A 21,099-nucleotide genomic window follows, 5' to 3' on the forward strand; every position below is an offset into this window, starting at 1 on the left:
GGCTGGCCTGGAACTCACTTTGTAGACCAGACTGGCCTGGAACTCACAGAGATCCGCCTGCCTCTGCCCCCGGAGTGCTGGGATTAAAGGCGCGTGCCACCATGCTCGGCGTCAGTACGTTTCCCTTAGATGCTGCTTTGGAAGGGCAGCTTCGGTCCCTCCCGGAGGAAGCCTGACATTTCCCCTGCACTCAGAAACGTGCACATTCCTTCCCAGATTCTTGGAATCTGTCTGTCCACCTCCTGTTCAAAGTAGTGGGAGTGCATACAGATGGGGCTCTGACGGGTGGCTGGAGAACCCACAGCTGCCCATTCCTACCCTCAAAGACGCTTTTCCCCCACTTCAGTTTCCCATTCCATGGAGCAGAGTGTGCCGCGTCTGGCCTTCCGGCCCTGAGCCTTTGGAGAGACTGCTCTGCTAGCTGCTGGAATCCCACACTGGGAGGAGCTGCGCCACCTAGTGGACTTTTCGCCCTCTTGGCGGTAGAGCTCGCACAGACGCCACCTCCAGTTTATCGCTTGGGTAGGACCCAAACGGAAGCCGCTGTCCAGCTCTCAGGACTGACGAGACGCCCTTTTCTTCCTCAAGCCAGCCGTGAGTCGTAGAACCGAGAGGGAACAACTGTGGCGTTTTGGAGGGAAATTATCGCGCACTAGCTGAAATTTAAGTTAACGGGAAAGGTCTTTTTGACCCGGAAACAGCTTGTTCCTGTCATCCAGGATGTTGCAGATAGAGGGACCACTGTTTAGGGTCCTAACCTCCTCTGTCAGCCTTCTTGCAGGCTGAGCAAGGCTGAACTCAGCTCTGCTAATCACGGTAGAGCTGGCGCAGCCTAGAGGGAGCTGCTGGCTTTCCTCTGACGTCAGGGCCTGGAAATCCCATTTTAAGCAGGTTCTTGGGAGGTTGGAACACCCACAAGAAGGGAGGAGAAGCCAGATGAAGCAACTTCAGGCCTGAGGCCATCAGAGTCTGGAACACAGGCCTGCAGGGCTGCCTAATGTTCCCAGGAGACTTGGACACATGACACAGCGCTAGACCCTAGCCCTCAAGCTAAAGCCTCCCAGAGGCTCTTGAGAACCCTTTGATTTAGTGCCCTCCACTTAGCTCTAACGGACTTCTTCCCCTCTAGCCTGAGAAGATCTGAGGCAAAGGAGAGAGGGCAGGTGGACCTAGGGAATGAGGACAGCATGAGGTCTTTCAAACCAGGGAATCCCAACAGCAAACTTCTCCTGAAAGGCTTTCCAACTATTCTTTCTGTCACCCTCCATCTCTCCTCTCCTCCCCTGCATCACGGGGGGCAGGCCCTGTGCCCAGAGTTCTGGAAGCCTGAACGTTTCCATGGCAACAGAACAAAGAGCTTGGAAATCTGAACATACTCCTTTTGACACACACACACACACACACACACACACACACACACACACAACCCAGATGTATATATAATGGTCACGTGGCAGCTGGCAGTAGTCGTGACACCATTGTGTGTGTGTGTTATGCAGCAAATAAATACAATGTATACAGAATGCCTGACTTGTTTTCCTGGCTATATGTTAAGTGCTGGTGTGGTACTACAGCATTTTACTCTCTGAGGATCTTCTCAAATGACTCTCTTCCTTGACTGATACCTTCCTCTCCTTTCCGTTTTAAGAAAAGGAGCCAAATTCCTCAAGGGCTGTGCTGGCTAGTTTTTACATCAACCTGACACAGGCTAGGGCCATCTGAGAAGAGGAAATCTTGACGAGCTGCCTCCATGAGATAGGCAAACCTGTAGCGCACACTTTCTTAAGTGATGACAGACGTGGGAGAGCCCAGGTCGGGTGGTATGCCAAAGTGGACTGAACGACCCAGGAAGAGCAGGTCAGGGAGCACCGCTCCTCCGTGGCCTCTGCATCAGCTCCTGCCTCCAGATTCCTGCCTTGGGCCCTGCCCTGACTTCCCTCAGTGAGGGGGTGACCTGAGAGCTGTGAGATGAAATGAACCCTCTCCTTCCTTCTTTGCTTTTGGCAGTGGTGTTTACCACAGCAATGGAAACATAAGTTAGGGGCCAATGGCAAAAGGAATGCCTTCCAAGAGCTGCGTGACCAGAGGATCCCAGGCTGGGAAGAAGAGCCCCCTTTTATTTCTTCGTTATTTATTTGTCTATCACTTATTTACTGTTTGTTTGTTTTGTTTTTTTGAGACAGGGTTTCTCTGTATAGTCCTGGCTGTCCTGGAACTTACTCTGTGGACCAGGCTGAACTCAGAGAGCCTGTTTCTGCCTCCTGAGTACTGGGATTAAAGAGATGGGCCATCACCACCCAAAAGAGGGCTCTTATGTCCTCACATCTCCGCTCTGGGAGTTCTGATAGTTGGCTCAAGTATGGCAGGCACACCTGCCCTGTGATGCCAGAGAGGGAAGTCTAGCCTAGGGATACTTGCCCAGCTCAGGGAGTCAAGTCTAGGATGCTGCCCCCCTGGCCCCACCCCACTCTCTGTGATCTCTTTTCCTTTCAGACTGAGATGCTGCTGTTCCTCTGGGCCTCTTTCTTTCCCTATTGCTGCCTCTGCGGCTCTGCAATCTTAGATCCCTCCTGGGTTCTTGCCCTCGGAGCCGTCTCCTCACTATGTCTCACAGATTCTTCCACCTCTCAGCACTGCTCAGCAGTCAGGGCTCCACCTTTTCTGGTTCCACAATGTACCTCTGGTCCCAGGCTTTGGTGCCCTTTCTCACTTGTCTGTCCCCGAGACCTACAGGACTGGTTTGCCCACAAACCTTCCTTGACTCCACTCTTCCCTCAACCCACTCCAGCAGTCCTGGGCTTTGCTGCCCCATCTTCAGCTGTCGATAGCTCCACCCTCATCCTCTCCCTGGGCACCTCCCTGGGGTCCCTGTCCCTAGACTTTACACCTGGGATCGCCTGGGTGCTACTAAAGGACCCACAGAGGTCTTGGGGACGGGATTCCGGGGCGTAAACAGCTTATGGGGGTGAGGGCCCTTAAACCACTTCTTTCCTGGATGGGTCAATGCTCCTGTGTTCCACCTGGCCCTTTTCTAGCCCCCTTACAGCTGGGCCCTGCTTCTCGGTGAGGTCCCTCCCACTTACTGGCTTGGTGGGGCAGGAACAACGAGAAGAAACAATAAAGGAGATGCCAGTATTTAATTTATTGGCTCATCCAGTGCCAAGGTCCGGTGGGCACCATGGAATTGGGAGCCTCTTGGCTCCTGCCTTTCTTTCCCTTCTTCACAGGTTCTGCTTGGCCCTCAATGAAGCTGGCAGAACCAGGACCAGGGGTGGGGTCCAGGTTGGCTCTGACAGGGGTTTGCTTGGCACAGGAAGGGGACCCCATGGCAAAGTAGGATGGGTCCTCTTTATAGGAGAGGGAAGGAGCCATCTTGGCAGGGTCTCTACAGTGGACCCTGGGAGTAGAGGAATCCAGCTTAGGGGCATAAGTGTGTAAAAGTGATCAAGGATGGGAAGGGGAGGGGAGAGGTCTCTTGGAGCCTCATTCTGTCAAGGGATTGAGTCCTCTGAGGTTCAGAGACCAGCAGGAGTGAGTAAAGAGGAAGAAAGGCCAGGGCTGGGGTAGGGAGGTGAGCCAGCCTCCCCACCTCTCTTTTGGGGGGGGGGGTGTAGAGCACACAGCCCTACCAGCTGCAGTTCTGGCATAGCCATGTTGCTCCTTTAAAGCCAGAGTCTTCCACTCATAGTTGGGCCTGAGTAACACCCCGCCCCTCTCCCATACCTGCCCCACTTCTCCCCCTTCTCAAGGGCCCCCTCCCTGGTCTTTCTGGACTGTGGTGTGGCCAACCACTACCCCCATTCGAGGAAGAGCACTGGAGGCACGTCAGGCCTCAGAGAAGGGGGTGGTGCGGTCTTCAGCAAGGCACTGGATGGGCAGGGTGGGGGCTGGAGCAGCGAGAAGGGCAGCGCTGGCCAAGGAGCCCCAACCTCCGCGGGGGCTCAGTCCTCAACCTTACAGCTGCGCCTGCCTCCCTCTTTGCCAAGCCCCCTTGGGAGGGGTGCCCGTGGGGAGGGGGCACTGGAAACAGCCATTTAGGGGGTTCGAGGGTCTGAAACACTCGGGCTACAGCCCGCTGCGGAGGGGCTGGGACGGCAGTTCTTCCCAGTGCTACTGTCCTACAGATGGAGGGGGGGTGGGGGGGCGAGGACCTCAAGCGGAGTCACCCCCTCCAGAACTCTTCTTCTTGGGCCGGGTCTTCAGCGTCTTGGGAGCCAGTGGCTACGCAGAGAGGATGGCGGGACTCAGCCTGGCCCCACGGCAGCTTCCCCGTTTCCCCAGGCCGAGGCCTGCATTCTCACCTCAGCTTTGGGCACTTTTTTGATAGGCTTGGTCCTCTTGGGGGCCTTGTCTCCCAGGTCATCTTCTGAGGTCTCCATCCGGGGATCTGCCTGGCTTGTGCTAGCCCTTAGACTCAGGGCAGGGTCATCCCCTGGTTTGGGGGGAGGAAGCGAGAGTAAGGGCCCCGGGGGGTCTCTCTTGTCTGGTCTTTTCAGCTCTGGCCTCCTTCCCACAGCCCGGGGCCTGCCAGTACCTAAGTCCTCAATAGTGTCCAGGAGGGCCCCGGAGGCAGCTCGGAGACGGCCATCCGGCCCCTGCAGTGGCAGCGCGTCCTCGTCCCGGATGAGGGTCAGGTCTTGCATGCTGAAGCTCCGGAGCTTTTCGGACAGCACCCCCTGGCCCTAGGGTCACCACCACGCACCAGGAGCGCAGGGGGGAGGGGCGGGGTGGAGACAGAGGTTAGCGTGGTGTTTTTTGGGGTATTTTTCCCTTTGGTCAGATGAGGAAACTGACCAGGCGGTAGACAGAAACAGGGCCGGAGCCTGGAGCTGCACAGCTCAAAATCGCCAAGGCCCGAGGACAGGGCGGATGCCAAGGGGTCCGGACAGGACACAGGTGAACACGGTGGGGGCCCTGGGGTCTGGACCCATCCCCGTCTCACCTTGGCGGCAGCCGTGACCGCAGCGTTGGCAGCCAGGTTTAGGCCCCTCTTGCCCACCCTCATCATGGTCTCATAGCTCTTGTCTCGGGCTTGTGTGATATATTCGTCGATCTCCTGGGGAGCGGGGGAGGGATGAGAGACCCAAGAGGTGGGGCGGCAGGCAGAGACACTGCCTGCCCCAGGGAGCTAGGCTCTCCCAGGTCAGGCCAGGCTGGGAGGTGCGGGGGGGTTGGGAACAAACCTTTTCCTTGTTGGATAGCGTTGGGTGCACAAACTTGCGGTAGAGGACGCTGGAGCCCTTGGTGTAAGGCGACAACAGCCATATTACAAAGGCGATCTTGAGCTCAAAGTAGAAGGGGAACCTGTTGGAAGGACAGAGGTGCGCGCAGAGCACGAGTTAAGGGGAACACGGGGGCCTAGCAGCGCTGAGCCTGGACAGCTCCCATCTCTGGAGCCAGATGGTTTCCAGGAGACTGGGGGAGGGGGAGGGAAACCGCTAAAATGAGACTTCATGTAGGATGGTAAGAAGTGACCCCCTTTTGGGGTACATGCCTATAATCCCAGCACTTGGGAGACCGACCACGAACTGGTGGCCATTCTGGCCTACCTAAGACCCTATCTCAAAACAGACCTCAAAACAAAGGCCAAGCAAGGGGCACGTCCCTGAATCTCAGGTGCTGGGAGGCTGGAGGACCAGGAAGCGGGAGGACCAGGAGTTCAGGGCCAGCCTAGGGAACATGAGACCCTGTCTCAGAAAATAAAACAAAGCAAAAGAGATTCCAAGAGAAATTTCCCCAGGAAGCAGCTCTCCTTCCCCCTTCCTCTAAGTCCCCAAGTCTTTTCTTTCCAACTCCTCTGTGCTGAGGTCAAGTCTAAGGTGATCTCCCTGTCTTCCAGGTTCCTGCCTTCCTTCCATGAAGAGGACCAGGATGAAGTCTGGCTCTTGTTCCTAGCTGCCATAACAGGACCTCTTTTTTCCCCCCCAGAACTGGCGTCGTCAGTTGTGCTCGGCAATCTCTCTAGACTAAGTTATCTCCCCAGTCTTCTGACTTTTTATTTTTCACTAAGTTGCCTAGGCAGGTCTTGGATTTGTAATCTTCCTTCCACAGCCCCCCAAGAAGCTGGGTTTACTACTGTGCACAACCCACGGGTATGAACCACCATGCCTGGCTCCTTTTCCAGTTCATGCATGTGTGCGTACATGCATGTGTGTGTGTGTGTGTGTATGTGTGTGTGTGCACGCGCGTATGTGTGTGTACTTGAGTGTTGAGACCAGAGGTCAGCTACGGGTATTCTTTGCTCGCTGGCTCAGAGCCAGCAATTCCTAGTAAGTCACCTGCTTCTCAGCCTTGGGATCCCAAGCATACGCCATCATTTCCTTGAAATGTGGTTTCTGAAGACTGAAGTTGGGGCCTCATGTTTGCATGGTAAGTACTTTACCCATGGGCCATCTCTCTTTCTTGGCAGGGTTTTTCTGTGTAGCCTTAGCTGTCCTGGACTTTCTTGTAGACCAGGCTGGCCTTGAACTCATAGTAATCCACCTGCCTCTACCTCCCTGAGTGCTGGGATTAAAGGCGTGCCCCACCACCACCTTCAATATTCTTTAATTAATTTTTAATTAATTCTTTAATTATTTTTTTTTTCCTTAAAGCAGGGCTTACTGCTTAAAGCATTCCCTTACTGGGGGGAAGTGGGCAGAGGCAGGTGAGTTCCAGAACCATCAGGAAAAAAAAAACCTGTCTCATAAAAACAAATAAAAATAATATTTTTTTTCCTTGGGATGTAATCTCACTGTGTCACACAGTCTCCTGCTTCAGTGGCAGGCACTCAACTCCTTTGGCTTTTGAGGACGGCTCTCCACTTCCCACAGGCTTTTATGCTCGGGCAGCAACCTTCCTCAGGTCCTCCACATCCTCAGAGATCCCTCATCAAAGCTCCCTCCTTCACTTGTACCCAGGGAATCTAGACTTAGCACCCTGATCTTTTAATCTCTGATTGCTCTCGCTGTCAACACTACAGCTGGCAAACATCCGGGCTTTATCTACTACAAGTGAAATGAGATTTTTTTTTTCAATCTTTTAATTCTTTTATCTCTTGTTTAAAAATGTTTTTTTTTTTTTTTTTAAGTCAGGGACAATTTTTTTGGAGCTTAAAATCAGCAGCTTCCTAGAAGAAAAGAATGGAGACAGAGGAAGAAAGCCATGCCATTGAAGCCAGCATGGAGGTCAGATACTGGACTGACAAGCTAAGGATTAAGGAAAGCATGTTTAGAAAAGAGATGGCTGAGTGGTCAGGAACACTGGCTGCTTTCGAAGAGGACCTGAGTCCAGGTCCCAGAACCCACATGGCAGCTCGTAACTGTCTGTCACTCCAGCTCCAGGGGATCTGATACCCTCTTCTGGCCTCCTCTGGCCTCCTCTGGCACCAGGCACACAGACAATGAGCCTACACACACACACACACACACACACACACACACACACACACACACACAGGCAAAACATCCATGCACAGAAAACAAGTTTGTTTGTTTTTTAAGAGAAGGCTGAGGAATAGTGCAGTGTACCCCTGAAATCCTAATATTTGGGAGGCTGAGGCAGGAGGATCATTTCAGTTTTGAGGCCAGCCCAGCCAGGAATACATAGCGAAACTCTGTGTTGGGGAAGAGGGGAAGAAAGAAAGAAAAAAAAGAAAGAAAATGCTTTTCTGCATTAAAAAAAAAAAAAAAAAAAAAGCAAGCCGATTTACGAAGGTGCACGGCTGTGGTCAGTAAGCTACGGCCTCGTCTTAAAAACTGTAATTATGTATATGATGCACACGTGCGTGTGTGCTGGGTGGCCACGGTGCATGTGTGGGAGCCAGACCAGAGTATCTGGAGCTGGTTCTCTTCTGCTCTTCCGTGGCTTTCAGGGGTCAAACTCAGGTCATCAAGCTTGTGCCAAAAGAGCTTTGCTGACAGGCTGCCTTTCGGGGCCCCTGTCCTGAGATGATGTAGCCCAGGTTGGCCTCAAAACTGCAATGATATGCCCAGTGCTGGGATTACAAGTTCAAGTTCCACTTTACTGTTCAAGAGGTGTTTGTATCTGCTCACACAGTAACCAGTTCTAAGCAGATTCAGACATACTTTCTGTCCCAATAACGCTCCTACACTGTAGGTCTATTAGTGCCTGCAGTGCCTTGGAAATATAAGCATTCAGTGTCCACATGATTTACAATTGAAATACATGACTGCCCCACAAACAAGGCTTGGGGACTGGTGATCTGCCTATGGTCACAGGAAAGACTCAGGAGCAGATGCACACTCACTGAATTCCACTGTGGTGCTGTGGCTGTCACCAGAAAGAAATGTGGCAGTCCTGTCTGTTCTTGTTTGTTTGAGCTAGAATAGCCCCACCTGCCCCTGCCTCCCGGATTAAAGGCCCGGCTTGCTCTGTCTGTCCTCACTGTGCTGGTCAGATGAGAAGAGCAGTTTTAAGGGTGCTGACGGACTGTTGGGAGTTGGGGGTGGGGGTGCTGACTCTAGTCTGGGTCCTGAGATGAAAGGAGGGGACACGGAACCTCACCAGGACAGAATTATATCCGTAAGTGTCTCAGCTGTGGTGAAGAAGGCGAAGACGATCCAGTACATCATCCACTTCACCTGAGGGACAAAGGCCAGCATTAAGTGGACCAAGGTCCCCAGCTTGTCACTCCTCAGGCCAGAGCTAAGTCGAGGAAAACACAGGGTCCCACACCACTGCCTGCTCCATCCTGGAAGTCCTGGGAGAAAGAGATGCTCAGGACCGCACCTGCCAATCATGACACTCCTGGGTAGGGGGTGGGAACATCCCAGAACCTCTTTTGCCCAGGGTCTTGTTGGATAGTGTGGCACAGAGCCACACCCTACCCCCCATCTGGACTGTGACAAATGCAGCCCCCACGTGCTGGTTAAACGGGGGTCCGATCATTCACTCACATATTCCTTCACGTTTTTGGTCTTCACAGCCTTGTAGGAAGAATAGGCTGGGTACAGGGTGCCAAAGATGAGCCTAGGGAAGCAGGCATGGTTACTGGGTCATTCTCCCTTCAAGCTCTATACCAGCCCCTCAGTGGCTAAGGGGCAAAGGGTCAGAATTCCAAGCTGGCTGAGGAGCTCTGGTCAAGGATTAAGATCAAAGCCTTCAGGGGCATTAATCAGCCTGGGTAAGTGAGATCCTGTCCCTAGCCATTGCTCATCCCTTTAGCCCTTGACAAAAGGAAAAGACCCAGAGACCAGAAGGTCCAAAGTGGTCCCTCCGGCCAGGATCCTTGGCTATGCACAAGCATGTTATGGGAGTTGAGAGGCCTGGTCACCACCATGAGATGTCTTCCTTCTTGGCCTATTCAACTCATCTGTTCATACTCCCATACTCGCCATCTTTTTGTCTGAGACATGCTGGGTAGGGCCAGTTCCCCCAAGGGAACCTAACATCACCCAACAGGGCATCCAGCCTAGCAGTTAGAGAACTACTGTGGCTCTAGGGCCAGTGGGCACAGGTGTGGGAGGCCCTGGAAGAGACCAAAGATTTATAACCCCAATGTCAGCATGGTCCAGGGGCAGGCACAGAAGACCTGGGCCTAAGGCCCTGAGCTCCCACTACAGATTATAGAAAGGACCCAGATGGGAAAGAGAGTCATATACTGAAGGGAGAGTCATATAGAGAAGGGAGTGTGCATAGGCCAGAAGAGAAGTAGCCAAACTGAGCACCACTTGGGAGAGATAAGGCCTCCAGGGGGTGGGAAGAGGAAACTCCAGTGGGTTGAGAGGAAACCAGGACACAAGCATGTGACAACATTTAGTGGGAAGAAGGGTGGAGCTGCTGAGATGCCAGTCCTGACGGGGCACGAGGGCAGAGCCCTAAACCAGGGGAAGGGCTGGCACCTTCAAGCGTGGGAGATGCCTTGCCAAGACAGGACACCCACTCCCTGTGCTGCTGATGTTGGATAGCGGGGCAGAATCCTCAAGGCCAAAATCCAGGCTTGTGTGTGTTTGGGGGAGGGAGGTATTTGTTCCTGTGTCTGGGGGAGGCGCCAGGGCCACAGCTCCACAATGTGACTGGAATCAAGGCCACCAAATGTTCTCCCAGTGGCTTTCACAATCCTAGGCAGATAATATACCTCCTTTCTGTTGTTACCTCCCGACTCTGCCCTCCCAGCACCTCGGCTTCCATGCTCCCCCCCCCCCCCCCCCCCCCCCCCCCCCCGGCTTCCTTGCCCCCCCCCCCCCCCATCCCGCCTTCCTTCCTGGATGCCTTGCGACAGGTATCCTCACCCTGTCTCCAGTCAGAAGCGGGAGAAAGGCCTGAGATCTTTGGGGAGTCCCTAGGGAATGCGCTGTGGATCTGAGCCCCGGAATCATGAGGACCCTGTCACACTCTCCACTCAGTCTCTTCCTGGAGGGTAAGGACGGTCTTGTATACTGGGCTCCTGCAGCCTAGATCTGCTCGGTGGGGGAGGGGATGCGCCCGTCACCCCTTATAAATCAGTAGCTGCTCAGCCTTTAGGGTGGGGGAGGGCGCAGGAGCAAGGCAATTCAGAATAAACGGGTTTTAAAAATAATATGGGCGAGGTCCCTGGGAGACCAGGCCTGCCATGCGCCCCTTCCTGTCGTCAGTGCCACAGCTCCGTCTCTGGGGACACCACATAGGGACCCTGGGCTAATCCATCCCAGGCTTGAATACCGCGCCCTCCATCACCGCCCCCTTCGCCCCCCACCCCGGCCGAGCCCCGCTGCTGCCTCCGCACTCACACCACCAGGCGAGAGATGATCCAGGACACCATGGCGGGGCGGGGACCCAGCCCGGGCGAGGATGCGGCTGCCCAGGCCGGCGGCGGAGGCAGCGGGAGCTGCAGTTAGCAGCGGCAGCCGCCGTAGGGTCAGCGGAGCGCGGAGTTACCGCCGTTAAAGGGGAGGTCCCTGCCGCAGCGGCGGACCGTGGGCGGCGGCGGCTCTTAAAGGGGAGGCCGCGGTGTCGGTGCCGCCCCCCCAGCACCTGCTGTGGCTGGGCATGCGCCTTCACTCTGAGCGCCCAACCTTCCTCTAAGTCGTTTTGTTCACTTTCCTTGAGCTTCAAGTTGGAGGCCACGGACCTGGCGGGGACCCTTTTGGTTCCATCCTTTGACATCAGCTTTGGCCCACCTCCCGCCCGGCCCACATCAGGTTGAAGGCTTAAATATCCCAGGAGCAAGGGCTGCTTTGCTTAGAGCGTCGTGTGTTATTTCATGAATCCTCACTACTACTCTATAGGGCAGTTATAATTACACTCATCTTGCAGATGGGGGTTATTGGTCACTACTATGCTGATGATCACAAAACCATTGAATCATACTTGTCACGACATGAACCGAAGACATTTATTAGGCGATATCCTCCAAACACTAACCATCAAACCTGCCTCCTCGTTAAGAGCTACGTAAGGATGTCCACCTGGGCTCCTGAGGCCATGTACAGCTGCATCTATCCACTCCAGTCCTCGGCAATAACTACCAATTCCCAGTTTGAGGGGATGCTTTGATCTGACTTTTTGGTGGTAAACTGAGCTGGGGTTAGGGAACATGTGAAATTTAATTTGTGTGTGGAGGGAGGAGTGAGTCTCAAGTCAGTGCAAAAAGCCCAGAGACTTCAGTTCCACCCCCATCAGCCAGTAACACTGGTAGAGGATGACCTAATTCTGACGACATTTATATCCAAAATGTAGGCTAGCCCGCCTCCTGATTTTCACCAAAGCATCCCTCCTTCACTGCCCTCTTTCCCTGTCCCATTTTAAAGTTGCTGTATCCTGGCGCCTTTATGTTGAGGTACAATCCTTTTGGTGGCCACTGTTAACTTGTTCTGGTCAGGCTGAAAGGACATGCCCACAGTCTGTATTTCAAAGAATCATGGTCTTGTTCAAACCTGGTGTCCTTGAACAACACAAGTGGTCTCTTTCTAGCCTGATAATTACGTTTTTAGGTCCAAATGCTTTGGAAGGTGTTTTCAAAGGTTTCAGGGAAGCAGGTCTTTAGGGACCCCTCTTGACTGTCTTTACAGCTTCCTTCCCAAAAGGTCTCTTTTAATCAGAATGTGGTCTCTCCTTACCCAGCAAACACACTTTACCTTTACTTAATAAAAACAAATCCCCACTTGCAGTCTTCATTTTGAGGGACCTAGGGCCACACACTGCGCTGGCCTTGCCTGGAGCTTTGTTCAGGCTGCACATTAAGGCACTTTTCTCTAATCCTGCACCCTAGAGGGAGGACCCTACTCATGTCATTTTGTCTGCTGAGCATAAACTATGAGAAAAACCCCTCTCTGCACCCAACAGCTTCCTTGGTTCTTCGCCTACTGTTGTTCTTTCTCCTAACTGAGCACTTCAAACAACCAAGCGCAATGACCAGATCCACAGCAGTCAAAAGGCTGACATCAACTCCCATCTCTAACAGCCCAGTGTGGTCTTGACTTTAAAAAGGTTGGAACAGAAAGAATTGTGTCTACTCCAAACAGATTTGTTAGATTTTTTTAATAAGAACATGGAAATCCCAATCAGCCCTTCAATAAAATTAAAATACAGAAAGTGAAATTAAAAGTATTCTACAGTAAATGACTTTTATTTAAAAAAAAAAAAAAGGAAGAAAAAAGAAAGTAACTGTGAACATATAAACAAGGCTGCAGGGCAGTACACCTGGAAAGAGATACATTTTCCAATGTACCTGTGGGCCAATGAATTCCATCATTTCCAAGTAAATTCTTAATAAAAACTCCAGAGTTGTAAAGTTTTGCTGAAAATATTTCCAGACAAAACTCCAAAAAAAACAAAACAAAACCCTCTTATATTGGAAATCAGAATTTCCACCCCATTTGGAAACATACAAGGAGTCCCAAGGGAACGCTGGTAATTGGTGAAAACGGCTCCTGGAGTCAGCAGTGTGCACGCAGGGAACACGCCACAGCTCAGACATGGCACAGTTCTTTCTCAGATGACTGCTTCCTCAAGATAAGACTGAGAGGGACAGGAGAAACTAAAAGAATTCTAATCAAAAGCCAATTCTTTTAAATTACACTTTGGCTGATTTTGTGCTATAAGGGGTAGCTGATTTCTAAAAATCATATTTCTTTTCAAAGAGTTTTATTGAAAGGAAGACTAAATGTAATGTGCCTTTCCTCATAGTTCAGGAAAACAACTGTGTTATTTCAAAAGTTCTAAAAATATCTACTTTCATGAAATAGTAACTATTTCACTACAAACCTATTTTTCACTAAATACACACGTTTCCTAATCCTGAAGCCTCCTGGGAAAAGCAGTGGGCTCTCCCTAGGCCCTGAAGACTCCAGTGTTCTGGAGAGTATGGGAATGGCTGCACCCTGTCTCTTAGGATGGGCCAGGTCAGAGGTTATGTGCAGAGACACTGCCAGGCTTCCGGCAGGCACATTAAGTCATCACCTCACTTTACCAGTTATGAATTCCCCTGCCTCTATACACATTCCCACTTCGGTAGGCACAAGAGGAACAGAAAAGGAAGGTGTGCCCACATTCCTGGCTTCCATGGTCTCAAGCCAGGAGAATGTGCAGGAAAGCCCAGCGATGTTCAAGCAACCTGGATTCCCAAAAGGCCACTGGATGGGAGTGTGGCACCCTCGGCTTCGAGTCTGAAACTGTGTGTGTGAACAGTGCGGCTTTCTTGTGTCAACCTTCAGTGTTGAGGCAGCATAGAAAGAGTGGCTGGAGAGTTTGTAATACTGACCACACTGGCTTGGGGAAGGGCCTCTGCTAATGCAGAGATCCCTGCCGTTCCCTGCTAAGTGTTGTGAAAGGCCTGCTTCACAGGAGAGCTGAAGTTCCCCATGCTTTAAGACCTTGCCAGTTTGGATTCGTGGGCCTTCAGAGTGCCAACAGCATCTTTCACTGCGTGGTATATGATGTTCTTCACCTGGAGAGCAATGAGCACTGTCAGTTCATGGCAGCTCACAAATGCAGATCTATGTCCCTCCAACAACAAACTTCCTGAAAAGCTAGTGGACACATGCAAGCAGTAACCATGCGCTTTCCAAACGAAGCTCTAAACGACTTACAAGCCAGGCAGGGTATTAGGTCCACACTTGAGAAAAAATGATGAAGTCACTGGAAGGCCAGCATTACACCTGTGCAGCTGATGTTGCTAGTATATTGTTTTTAGAATTACATTTACATATGTGCATTTACACATTGAGTACCACAGCAAATGTAGACGTCAGAAGACAACTTCTGGGAGCTGGCTCTCTCCTTCACTATCTTCGTTCTAAGAATCGGACCAGGTTATTAGGCTTGGTAACAAGTGCCTTTACTTGCTAAGCTATTTTGCTGTTTTTATTTATTTATTATTTTAAAAGATGATTAGTTTTAATTTCATTGAATTGCATGTCTGCATGCCTACATACATGAGCCAAGGCTTGTAAAGGCCAGGGGGAGAGTACCAAATCTCCTGGGACTGGAGTTACAGGCAGTTCCAAGTCCTGGAAACCAAACCCATGTTCTTTGGGACAACAGAGTATGTTTTTATTGTTGTTTATTTGTTTTTTTGAGACAGGTTTCTCTGTGTAGCTGTGGCTATGCTGTAACCTTGCTCGGTAGACCAGGCTGGCCTCGAATGCACAGAGATCCTCCTGCCTCTGTTTTCTGAGTTTGTGCATCCCCACAACTGGCTGCTTGTACTCTTAGTTCTGAGCCATTCCTGCAGCCCAGACACTACAGAAAAGGCTGTAAGGGGGCTACAGAGTTGGCTCAGTGGTTAAGGGGACAGCCTGTTCTAGAACACCCTCAGTACCAGAACTCCGGCTCCAGAGAACGCAATGTCTTCTGGCCTCTACCTGCACACACATGCACATAACAATAATAATTTTAAAAAGGTATTAAGAGTAAAGACAGTCTTCCAGTTGAGACCTAAAAGAGGTAGGTTATAAAATAGGTACATTAAGATAGTTTCTGTATTAATGTGATTATGTTTGTATAAGAATGCTCATCTGTACCAATCTACAGAATAAGGAGCACATTGCTTGAGGCCCTGCACAGGGCCAAGTTCAAGTTTCCTGACCACCAGAAGATCCCCCTGTCAAAGTGTGGCTTCACCAAATTTAATGCAGATGAACCCGAGGATGTGGGAGCTGAAAGCTGCTCATCTCCAAAGGTTTTACTGTGTTCCCTGGACAAGTGCAGGCTTGCCTCCTGTGAAGCCTTCCACTGCGATTAAGGATGAATCCCTTATACTATCAATGGTGCTTATTAATAAACCTCATAGCCAATTAAAAAAAGGAACTTTTGAATAGCTTGGACCTAGTGGCACAGGCTTATAATTCTAGCTAGCTCCTCCTGACACTTGAAGCAGAAGGATCACAAGTTCTAAGTCAGCCTGGGCTATGGAGAGTTCAAGGGCAGTTGGGACAACTTAGCAAGAACCTGCTTTGAATTTAGTCTGGTGTGGCTCAGTAGTGGAGTGCCTGCCCACTATGTCCACCGCCCTATATTCAGGCCCCAGCACTGAAAAAAATGTACAAATAAGTACCTTCCTTCCCAAATAAAAACCTCCACAATATTATAGCATTCTCCCCGGGCCAGAAATGTAAGTCTACTTAGTTATCAACACTAAAAAAATTCCCAAGGACAGAGAAATGGAATCATTAACTGCATTGGAAATGAGTAGATTAAAAGACCCCTTAGCACACCCAACACATGGTCTCACTCAAGAAGCCCAGGTTTGTCTGGAACTTGTGATACTTGTCTACTTCAGCTAGGTTATACGCATCAATTAAGATGAGTAGGTAATAAGTTCCTGTAGAGAAGCTGGAAATAGTAGGGTCAGAAGTTCAAGGACAGGGGCTATGGCTGGGATACAAAATAAATAACCTGTGATTAATATAAAAAAAAAAAAGTTCAAGGACAGCCTGGGCTATTTGAGAGAGTGTTTAAAAAACAAAGCAACACCCCAAACAAACAAACAAACCCACAACGGAAATGGTTAGGTATTTGTTCCTGAAAGGAAGCCTTTATACGTCCAGACAGCTTCCCACAGCTATTTCTTTACCAGAAAATGCTATGAGAACGCGTCTTCTGACTTAGATGGAAGAGGGTTGTGAAGGGGACAGGGCTTACCTGCAGCTTATCCTCATGGTTCGTGTGAGTGTTGGAGAGGTGCCTGAACTCCTGGGTCAGGCGGAAGCAGTGTTTCACGTGCTCTGGGGAGACGAAGTCCTCTGCTACCTTTATGCAACTGTACAGATTGTGAACCTGGGCGGGGCACAGCGGGAGGGCGAGGACATTAGGCTCGGTGACGCACAGCCCAACGCCTTCTTCTTCCTCCTTTCTCTTTCTTTTCTTGGTGATTTGGAACAGCCTTGGCTGGCCTGGACTTGCTCTGTAGACTAGGCTGGTCTCAGAAGTCACAGAGCTCCACCTGCCTCTACCTCCCAGGGTGCTGGGGTTAAAGGTGTGTGTCACCACGCCCAGCTTCTTTCTTTCTTTTTTTGGTGAGACTTGTTATGTCACCCATAGTGGTTTTGAACTCTCAGGTATAAGCAATCCTCTAGTCCACAGCACATGCCATTGTGTTCTGCTAAAACTATAGAAACACTATTGAGTGCAAATTTAAAAATAAGGGCTGGTAAGATGGAGATAGTTCAGCAGCTATATGTGCTTGATACCCAACCTGGTATTCCGAGTTTGATACACAGATCCCAATGGTGGGAGGAGAAAATTTCCTTTAATTTCCCTCTGTCCTCCACATAGACACACAAAAAACAATTTTAAATAGGCTGAGTATGATAGTACATGCTTTTAATCTTTAATTCTAGTACAAGGCAGAAGCAGGCTGATCTCTGAGTTGGAGACTTGCCTGGTCTCCAAAACCAAAACAAAAAAGCAAGTATTTAAAGATACAAAAAAATAAAACGAAAAATTAGCAAGTCCTGATGTTAGAGCAAACAGTGTAACCCTGCATTTCCAGCTAGAGTAGAGAGAGACGCAAACAGCAAAGCCTATGAGATGTGGAAATAGTCTCAACCGCAACACACCTGGTGAGGGGCTCCAGCAGGTATGAAGACAGCATCACCCAGGAACTGCACAATGGCCCAGCCTTGCACACCATACTCCTCAAAGAGTCGCTTTCGGAGGATCTGGTCCAGATACCAACTTTGGTCATGAATTGGGTCATGATCAGGGGGATTCTCTTGGCCTTGTTCTTCTCCAACCTGAAGTCATGATCAAAATCCCCAAAATGGAAGAATTAATATAGTAGCCTTTCCTTACCCACAGCCAGCCCTGCTCTAAACACACCGCACAGAAAAGTCAGAAAGGCTGCAAAAATGTAAGATTGTATGGTATTATTATGGGGTGTGGAAGACGCTCCCACTGCCCAGCTTCCCCTTCCACTAGACATGTCTTGTGCTTGTTTAGGACAGCTGTCTGTCTAAGCTCTAGCATTTATCACTTAATAACTGTTCCAGTTCAGATGGCTGCAAAAGTTTCAGAGAACATGTACTCTTTATGTAATAATTGCTTTCAAAGCAGGGTGCGCTAGCACATGCCCTTTGGGAAGCAGAGGCAGGTAGATTTCTGTGTGTTTGAGGCCAGCCTGGTCTACAAAACAAGTCCAGAATAGCCAAGGCTACACAGAGAAACCCTGTCTCAAAAAAAACAAAACAAGGGCTGGAGAGATGGCTCAGAGGTTAAGAGCACTGTCTGTTCTTTCAAAGTTCCTGAGTTCAATTTCCAGTAACCATATGGTGGCTCACAACCATCTATACTAAGATTGGTGTCCTCTTCTTGCCTGCAGGCACAAATGCAGTACAGAATACTGTATAAATAAATACATGTTTAAAATAAAACAAAACAAAAATTACTCCAAAAGACAAAAGCGTGATCACAAACTTGAAGATCCCCAATGAGTCAGTTGTGGTGGAGCACATTGGAAGAGTTTGCTGAAGGAGGCAGAGGCAGGAGAATCACAAGTTTGAGAACAGCCTAGGCCATACACAGCCATGCAGTGGTGGCGGATACCTTTAATCCCAAAACTTGAAAGGCAGAGGCAGGTGGATCTCTGAGTTCAAGGTTCAAGGCCAGCCTGGTCTAAAGATTGAGTTCCAGGACAGCCAAGGCTACACAGAGAAACCCTGTCTCAAAAAAACAAAACAAAACAAAACAAAACACAAAACCAACCAACCAACCAACCCCTCCCCAAATAGTCTGTTTATTATGTTGCAGTACTACTGTTATTCTTTTATTGTACCTTATGTACCATTATGCACGTATAGGAAAAAATATGTATGACAGACACCAGGGGGTCATAAAATATTACTTATTGTGTCTGAGCTCAGGACTCTAGAGCATTTTGAAAAAAGGCTTCTTGGCTAACAGTCCTTCTTTCTCTTTCCTTCCTCACAGAGATGAGGAGCCCTATGCACGATAGGTAAGCACTCTTACCTACAAACCCAGCTTGCTTTTTTTTCCTCCCGAGACAGGAGTTCTCTGTGTAAAAGCCCTGGCTGTCCTGGACTCACTTTGTTGACCAGGATGGCCTCACAGAGATCCACCTGCCTCTGCCTCCCAAGTGCTGGGATTGAAGGCTTGCGCCACTAGGCACAGGCAAAATTTATGTATTTTATGTGCATGTGTGCTCTACTTGCATATACTACTGTATGCCAAAAGAGGACATGGGATTCCATTATAGATAGTTGTGACACTGGAGAAATGGCTCAGAGGCTAAGAGCACTCACTGGCTACTCCTTCAGAGGAAGTGCCACCAAATAGTTGCTGGGAATTGAACTCAGGACCTTTGGAAGAACAGCCAATGCTCTTAACTGCTAAGCCAGTTTTTCCAACCCTTTTTTTGTTTGTTTGTTCTTTTTTTAAAATACTTTTTTTTTTAAATGTGTATGAGTGATGTAAGCCTGTATGGCACATGTGTTAAGAAGTTTTACAAAGGCCCAAGAACCTTCATGCGAAGGTGACTCATAAAACTAAACCTGGGCCCCCTGCAAGATTAGCAAGTACTTTTTTTTTTTTTTTTTTTAAACTTTATTTACCTTTGCTTTATGTTCACTGGTGTTTTGCCTGCATGTATGTCTATGTGAGTGTCAGATTTTGGAGTTACAGACAGTTGTGAGCTATAATATAGGTACTGGTCCTCTGAAAGGACAGTCTATACCCTTAACCACTGAGCCATCTCTCCAGCCTCTGGCTTTTTTTTTTTTTTTTTTTTTTTAAGACAGGGACTCTTTATGTAGCCCAGGTTGGCCTCTAATTGTGATCTTTTTGACAACAGCACCCAAGTACTGGAATTACAGGCATACGCTACCATGCCATTTACCAGTAAGAGACCTTGGTGTCTGTCAAGACCACAGCCAGGAGCTGGAGCAATCCTGCCCAGCAGGAGGCATACCTTCCGGAGCAGCTCCCTGATCTTCTCTGCATCCTTGGCTGCATAAATGTGCCATAAAGCCCCTGGCTTCTCTTTCCCATCATGAATCCTCTGCTTGGTCACCTCATCAGCATCTCCCTCATCAATCGTTTTGAGTACTTCTGAAAAGAACAAAGTGGTGATGTCAAAGTAACCAGTCTGACCAGTAAAACCACGTATAATTAAGTAAGTTTGCTCTCCATTCTTCTATCTCTAGCAATATCAAAGAATCAAGAATCAAAATTTGCTAGACATGGTGGTATACACCTTTAATCCCAGCTCTTGAGGCAGAGGTAGGCATATCTCTGTGAGTTTGAGGTCAGCCTGGTCTACATATGGAATTCTAAAAAAAAAAGAGAGAGACCCTGTTTAATAATAAAATCAAAATGAATATCAGGGCTGGTGAGGTGACTCATAAAATAAAGGCAAGGGCTGCCATGTCTGATGACTTCAGTTGGGTCCCAGAGACCCACTTGGTAAAAGCAACAGGTTCTTATTAATATGTAGCCTTGGCTGGCCTGGAACTCTCTTAGTAGACCAGGCTGGTCCTAAACTCTCAGAGATCCACCTGACCCTGCCTCCGGGCTTCTTTTTCTTTTCTTTTCTTCTTTCTTTTTTTGAGACAGGGTTTCTCTGTGTAGCCTTGGCTGCCTTGGACTCATTCTGTAGACCAGGCTGGCCTCTAACTCAGAGATCCACCTGCCTCTGCCTCCCTGAGTGTTAGGATTATACATGTGCACCATTGCACATGGCTAAAAATGTATTTATTTTTATTTGTTTACTTGTGTATGAGTTCACGTGTACCACATGCATGCAGTGTCTGGGGAGGCCAGAGAGCATCACATTCCTTAAAGCTGGAGTCACAGGAGGTTTGTTAGCCTCTTGCTGGGGGGTGCTGGGGCAGAGCACTCTTAACCACTGCACCATGGCACAGGCCTCTGCCCTCTCCTGGCTGGGCTATATAGTTGGTAGAAAGAGAGAGCACTCCCTGAAGGGCAGCACTCTGCTCAACATCCCCTTGTCTAAGAATGGCCCCCAGGTGCCAACTGCACATGAAGTGTGGAATGAACTTAAGAAAAAGCCACTGTATTTAACCAAGGAGAAGCAGCCAGTTACTACACTTCTTAGGGCAAGCCAGACTACAGCTATTTCTCTAGAAACCACACCTTCATCGTGAGCACCTTCCCCGATAGGGATCCCAACATAGACCATCACATTAACTGCATCGGACACATCTAAATGAAGATTTGTTGTACCAACTCTTCTGTCTTCTGCTGTTATCAAGCCTAAAGGTGGGAGGAAAATATGAAAGGTAAAGGGGTGAAATTCCAAAGGACCCATGTAAACCCTGAAAATATGCCCAAGGCCGTGCTTGAATAAGCAACCCTGGGAGAGGGAGATGTGTGTGTGTCTGTCAAGAAGTCAGCTTTGTGGGAGAATGCTTGGCTAAGGTGCCTCAAGTTCAATCTCCAGCACTTCAGGGAGGCAGGACACACAGAAGAGGAGGAAGAGGTTGGGGAGGTGAGAAGAGAGAAAGTGAGTCAAAGCATTCTCCTTTATCTTGTATACAGTTTAAGACTAATTCCTAGCTTGATCTACATATCATCAGCATTCATCAAGCCACTTCTTGAAAATGGTCCCTTTCTTGAAATTCCAAACATTACAGACATTCAGACAGAATTCACCTTTCACAGTACTAGGTCACTTTTAAGAGAATACAAGCCTGATCACAAGGT

The 21,099-nt window shown here is 49.4% G+C and overlaps 2 protein-coding genes and 1 long non-coding RNA gene across 4 annotated transcripts in view; 1 reads left to right on the forward strand and 2 right to left on the reverse strand.

Annotated features, from left to right (window-relative positions):
* Positions 1–3,122: 3,122 nt before the first annotated feature.
* Positions 3,123–10,875, reverse strand: Reep2 (receptor accessory protein 2). 2 transcript variants are annotated; one of them, XM_055625804.1, is made up of 8 exons: positions 10,710–10,875; positions 8,898–8,970; positions 8,506–8,582; positions 5,184–5,304; positions 4,943–5,056; positions 4,535–4,676; positions 4,302–4,432; positions 3,123–4,221 (listed from the first exon to the last, which is right to left on the reverse strand). In XM_055625804.1, exons 1-8 carry the CDS (start codon positions 10,739–10,741, stop codon positions 4,153–4,155), a joined length of 759 nt encoding a protein of 252 aa, XP_055481779.1. In that variant the 5' UTR covers positions 10,742–10,875; the 3' UTR covers positions 3,123–4,152. The 2 variants fall into 2 exon arrangements, with proteins under 2 accessions (XP_055481779.1, XP_055481778.1); XM_055625803.1 differs by having other exon boundaries at positions 4,535–4,682; positions 10,710–10,873.
* LOC129690216 (uncharacterized) lies at positions 10,200–19,334 on the forward strand. The gene is made up of 3 exons (XR_008722236.1): positions 10,200–10,360; positions 18,349–18,373; positions 19,229–19,334. It is a non-coding gene; the product is annotated as an uncharacterized LOC129690216 (long non-coding RNA).
* The window catches only part of Kdm3b (lysine demethylase 3B), a 62,258-nt gene continuing 53,603 nt past the window's right edge, over positions 12,445–21,099 (reverse strand). The window contains exons 20-24 of the mRNA XM_055625801.1: positions 20,530–20,649; positions 19,346–19,485; positions 16,980–17,156; positions 16,063–16,197; positions 12,445–13,867 (exon numbers count right to left, since the gene is read on the reverse strand). Of these exons, the coding sequence (XP_055481776.1) occupies positions 13,787–13,867; positions 16,063–16,197; positions 16,980–17,156; positions 19,346–19,485; positions 20,530–20,649 (653 nt within the window). The 3' untranslated portion in view covers positions 12,445–13,786. The remainder of the gene's footprint in view (positions 13,868–16,062; positions 16,198–16,979; positions 17,157–19,345; positions 19,486–20,529; positions 20,650–21,099) is intronic.

Source organism: Psammomys obesus, unplaced genomic scaffold (assembly GCF_907164565.1).
Source record: "Psammomys obesus unplaced genomic scaffold, mPsaObe1.curated_primary_1811, whole genome shotgun sequence".
NCBI lineage: Eukaryota > Metazoa > Chordata > Mammalia > Rodentia > Muridae > Psammomys > Psammomys obesus.

Excerpts from the sequence above, each read along its gene's own strand:
- Reep2 (XM_055625803.1), bottom strand. The coding sequence starts at position 10,741 with ATGGTGTCCTGGATCATCTCTCGCCTGGTGGT. Across the intron at positions 4,683-4,942 it reads CGGTCACGGCTGCCGCCAAG|GGCCAGGGGGTGCTGTCCGA; the intron begins GTGAGACGGGGA and ends TGGTGACCCTAG. Across the intron at positions 4,433-4,534 it reads GGACACTATTGAGGACTTAG|GGGATGACCCTGCCCTGAGT; the intron begins GTACTGGCAGGC and ends CCCCCAAACCAG.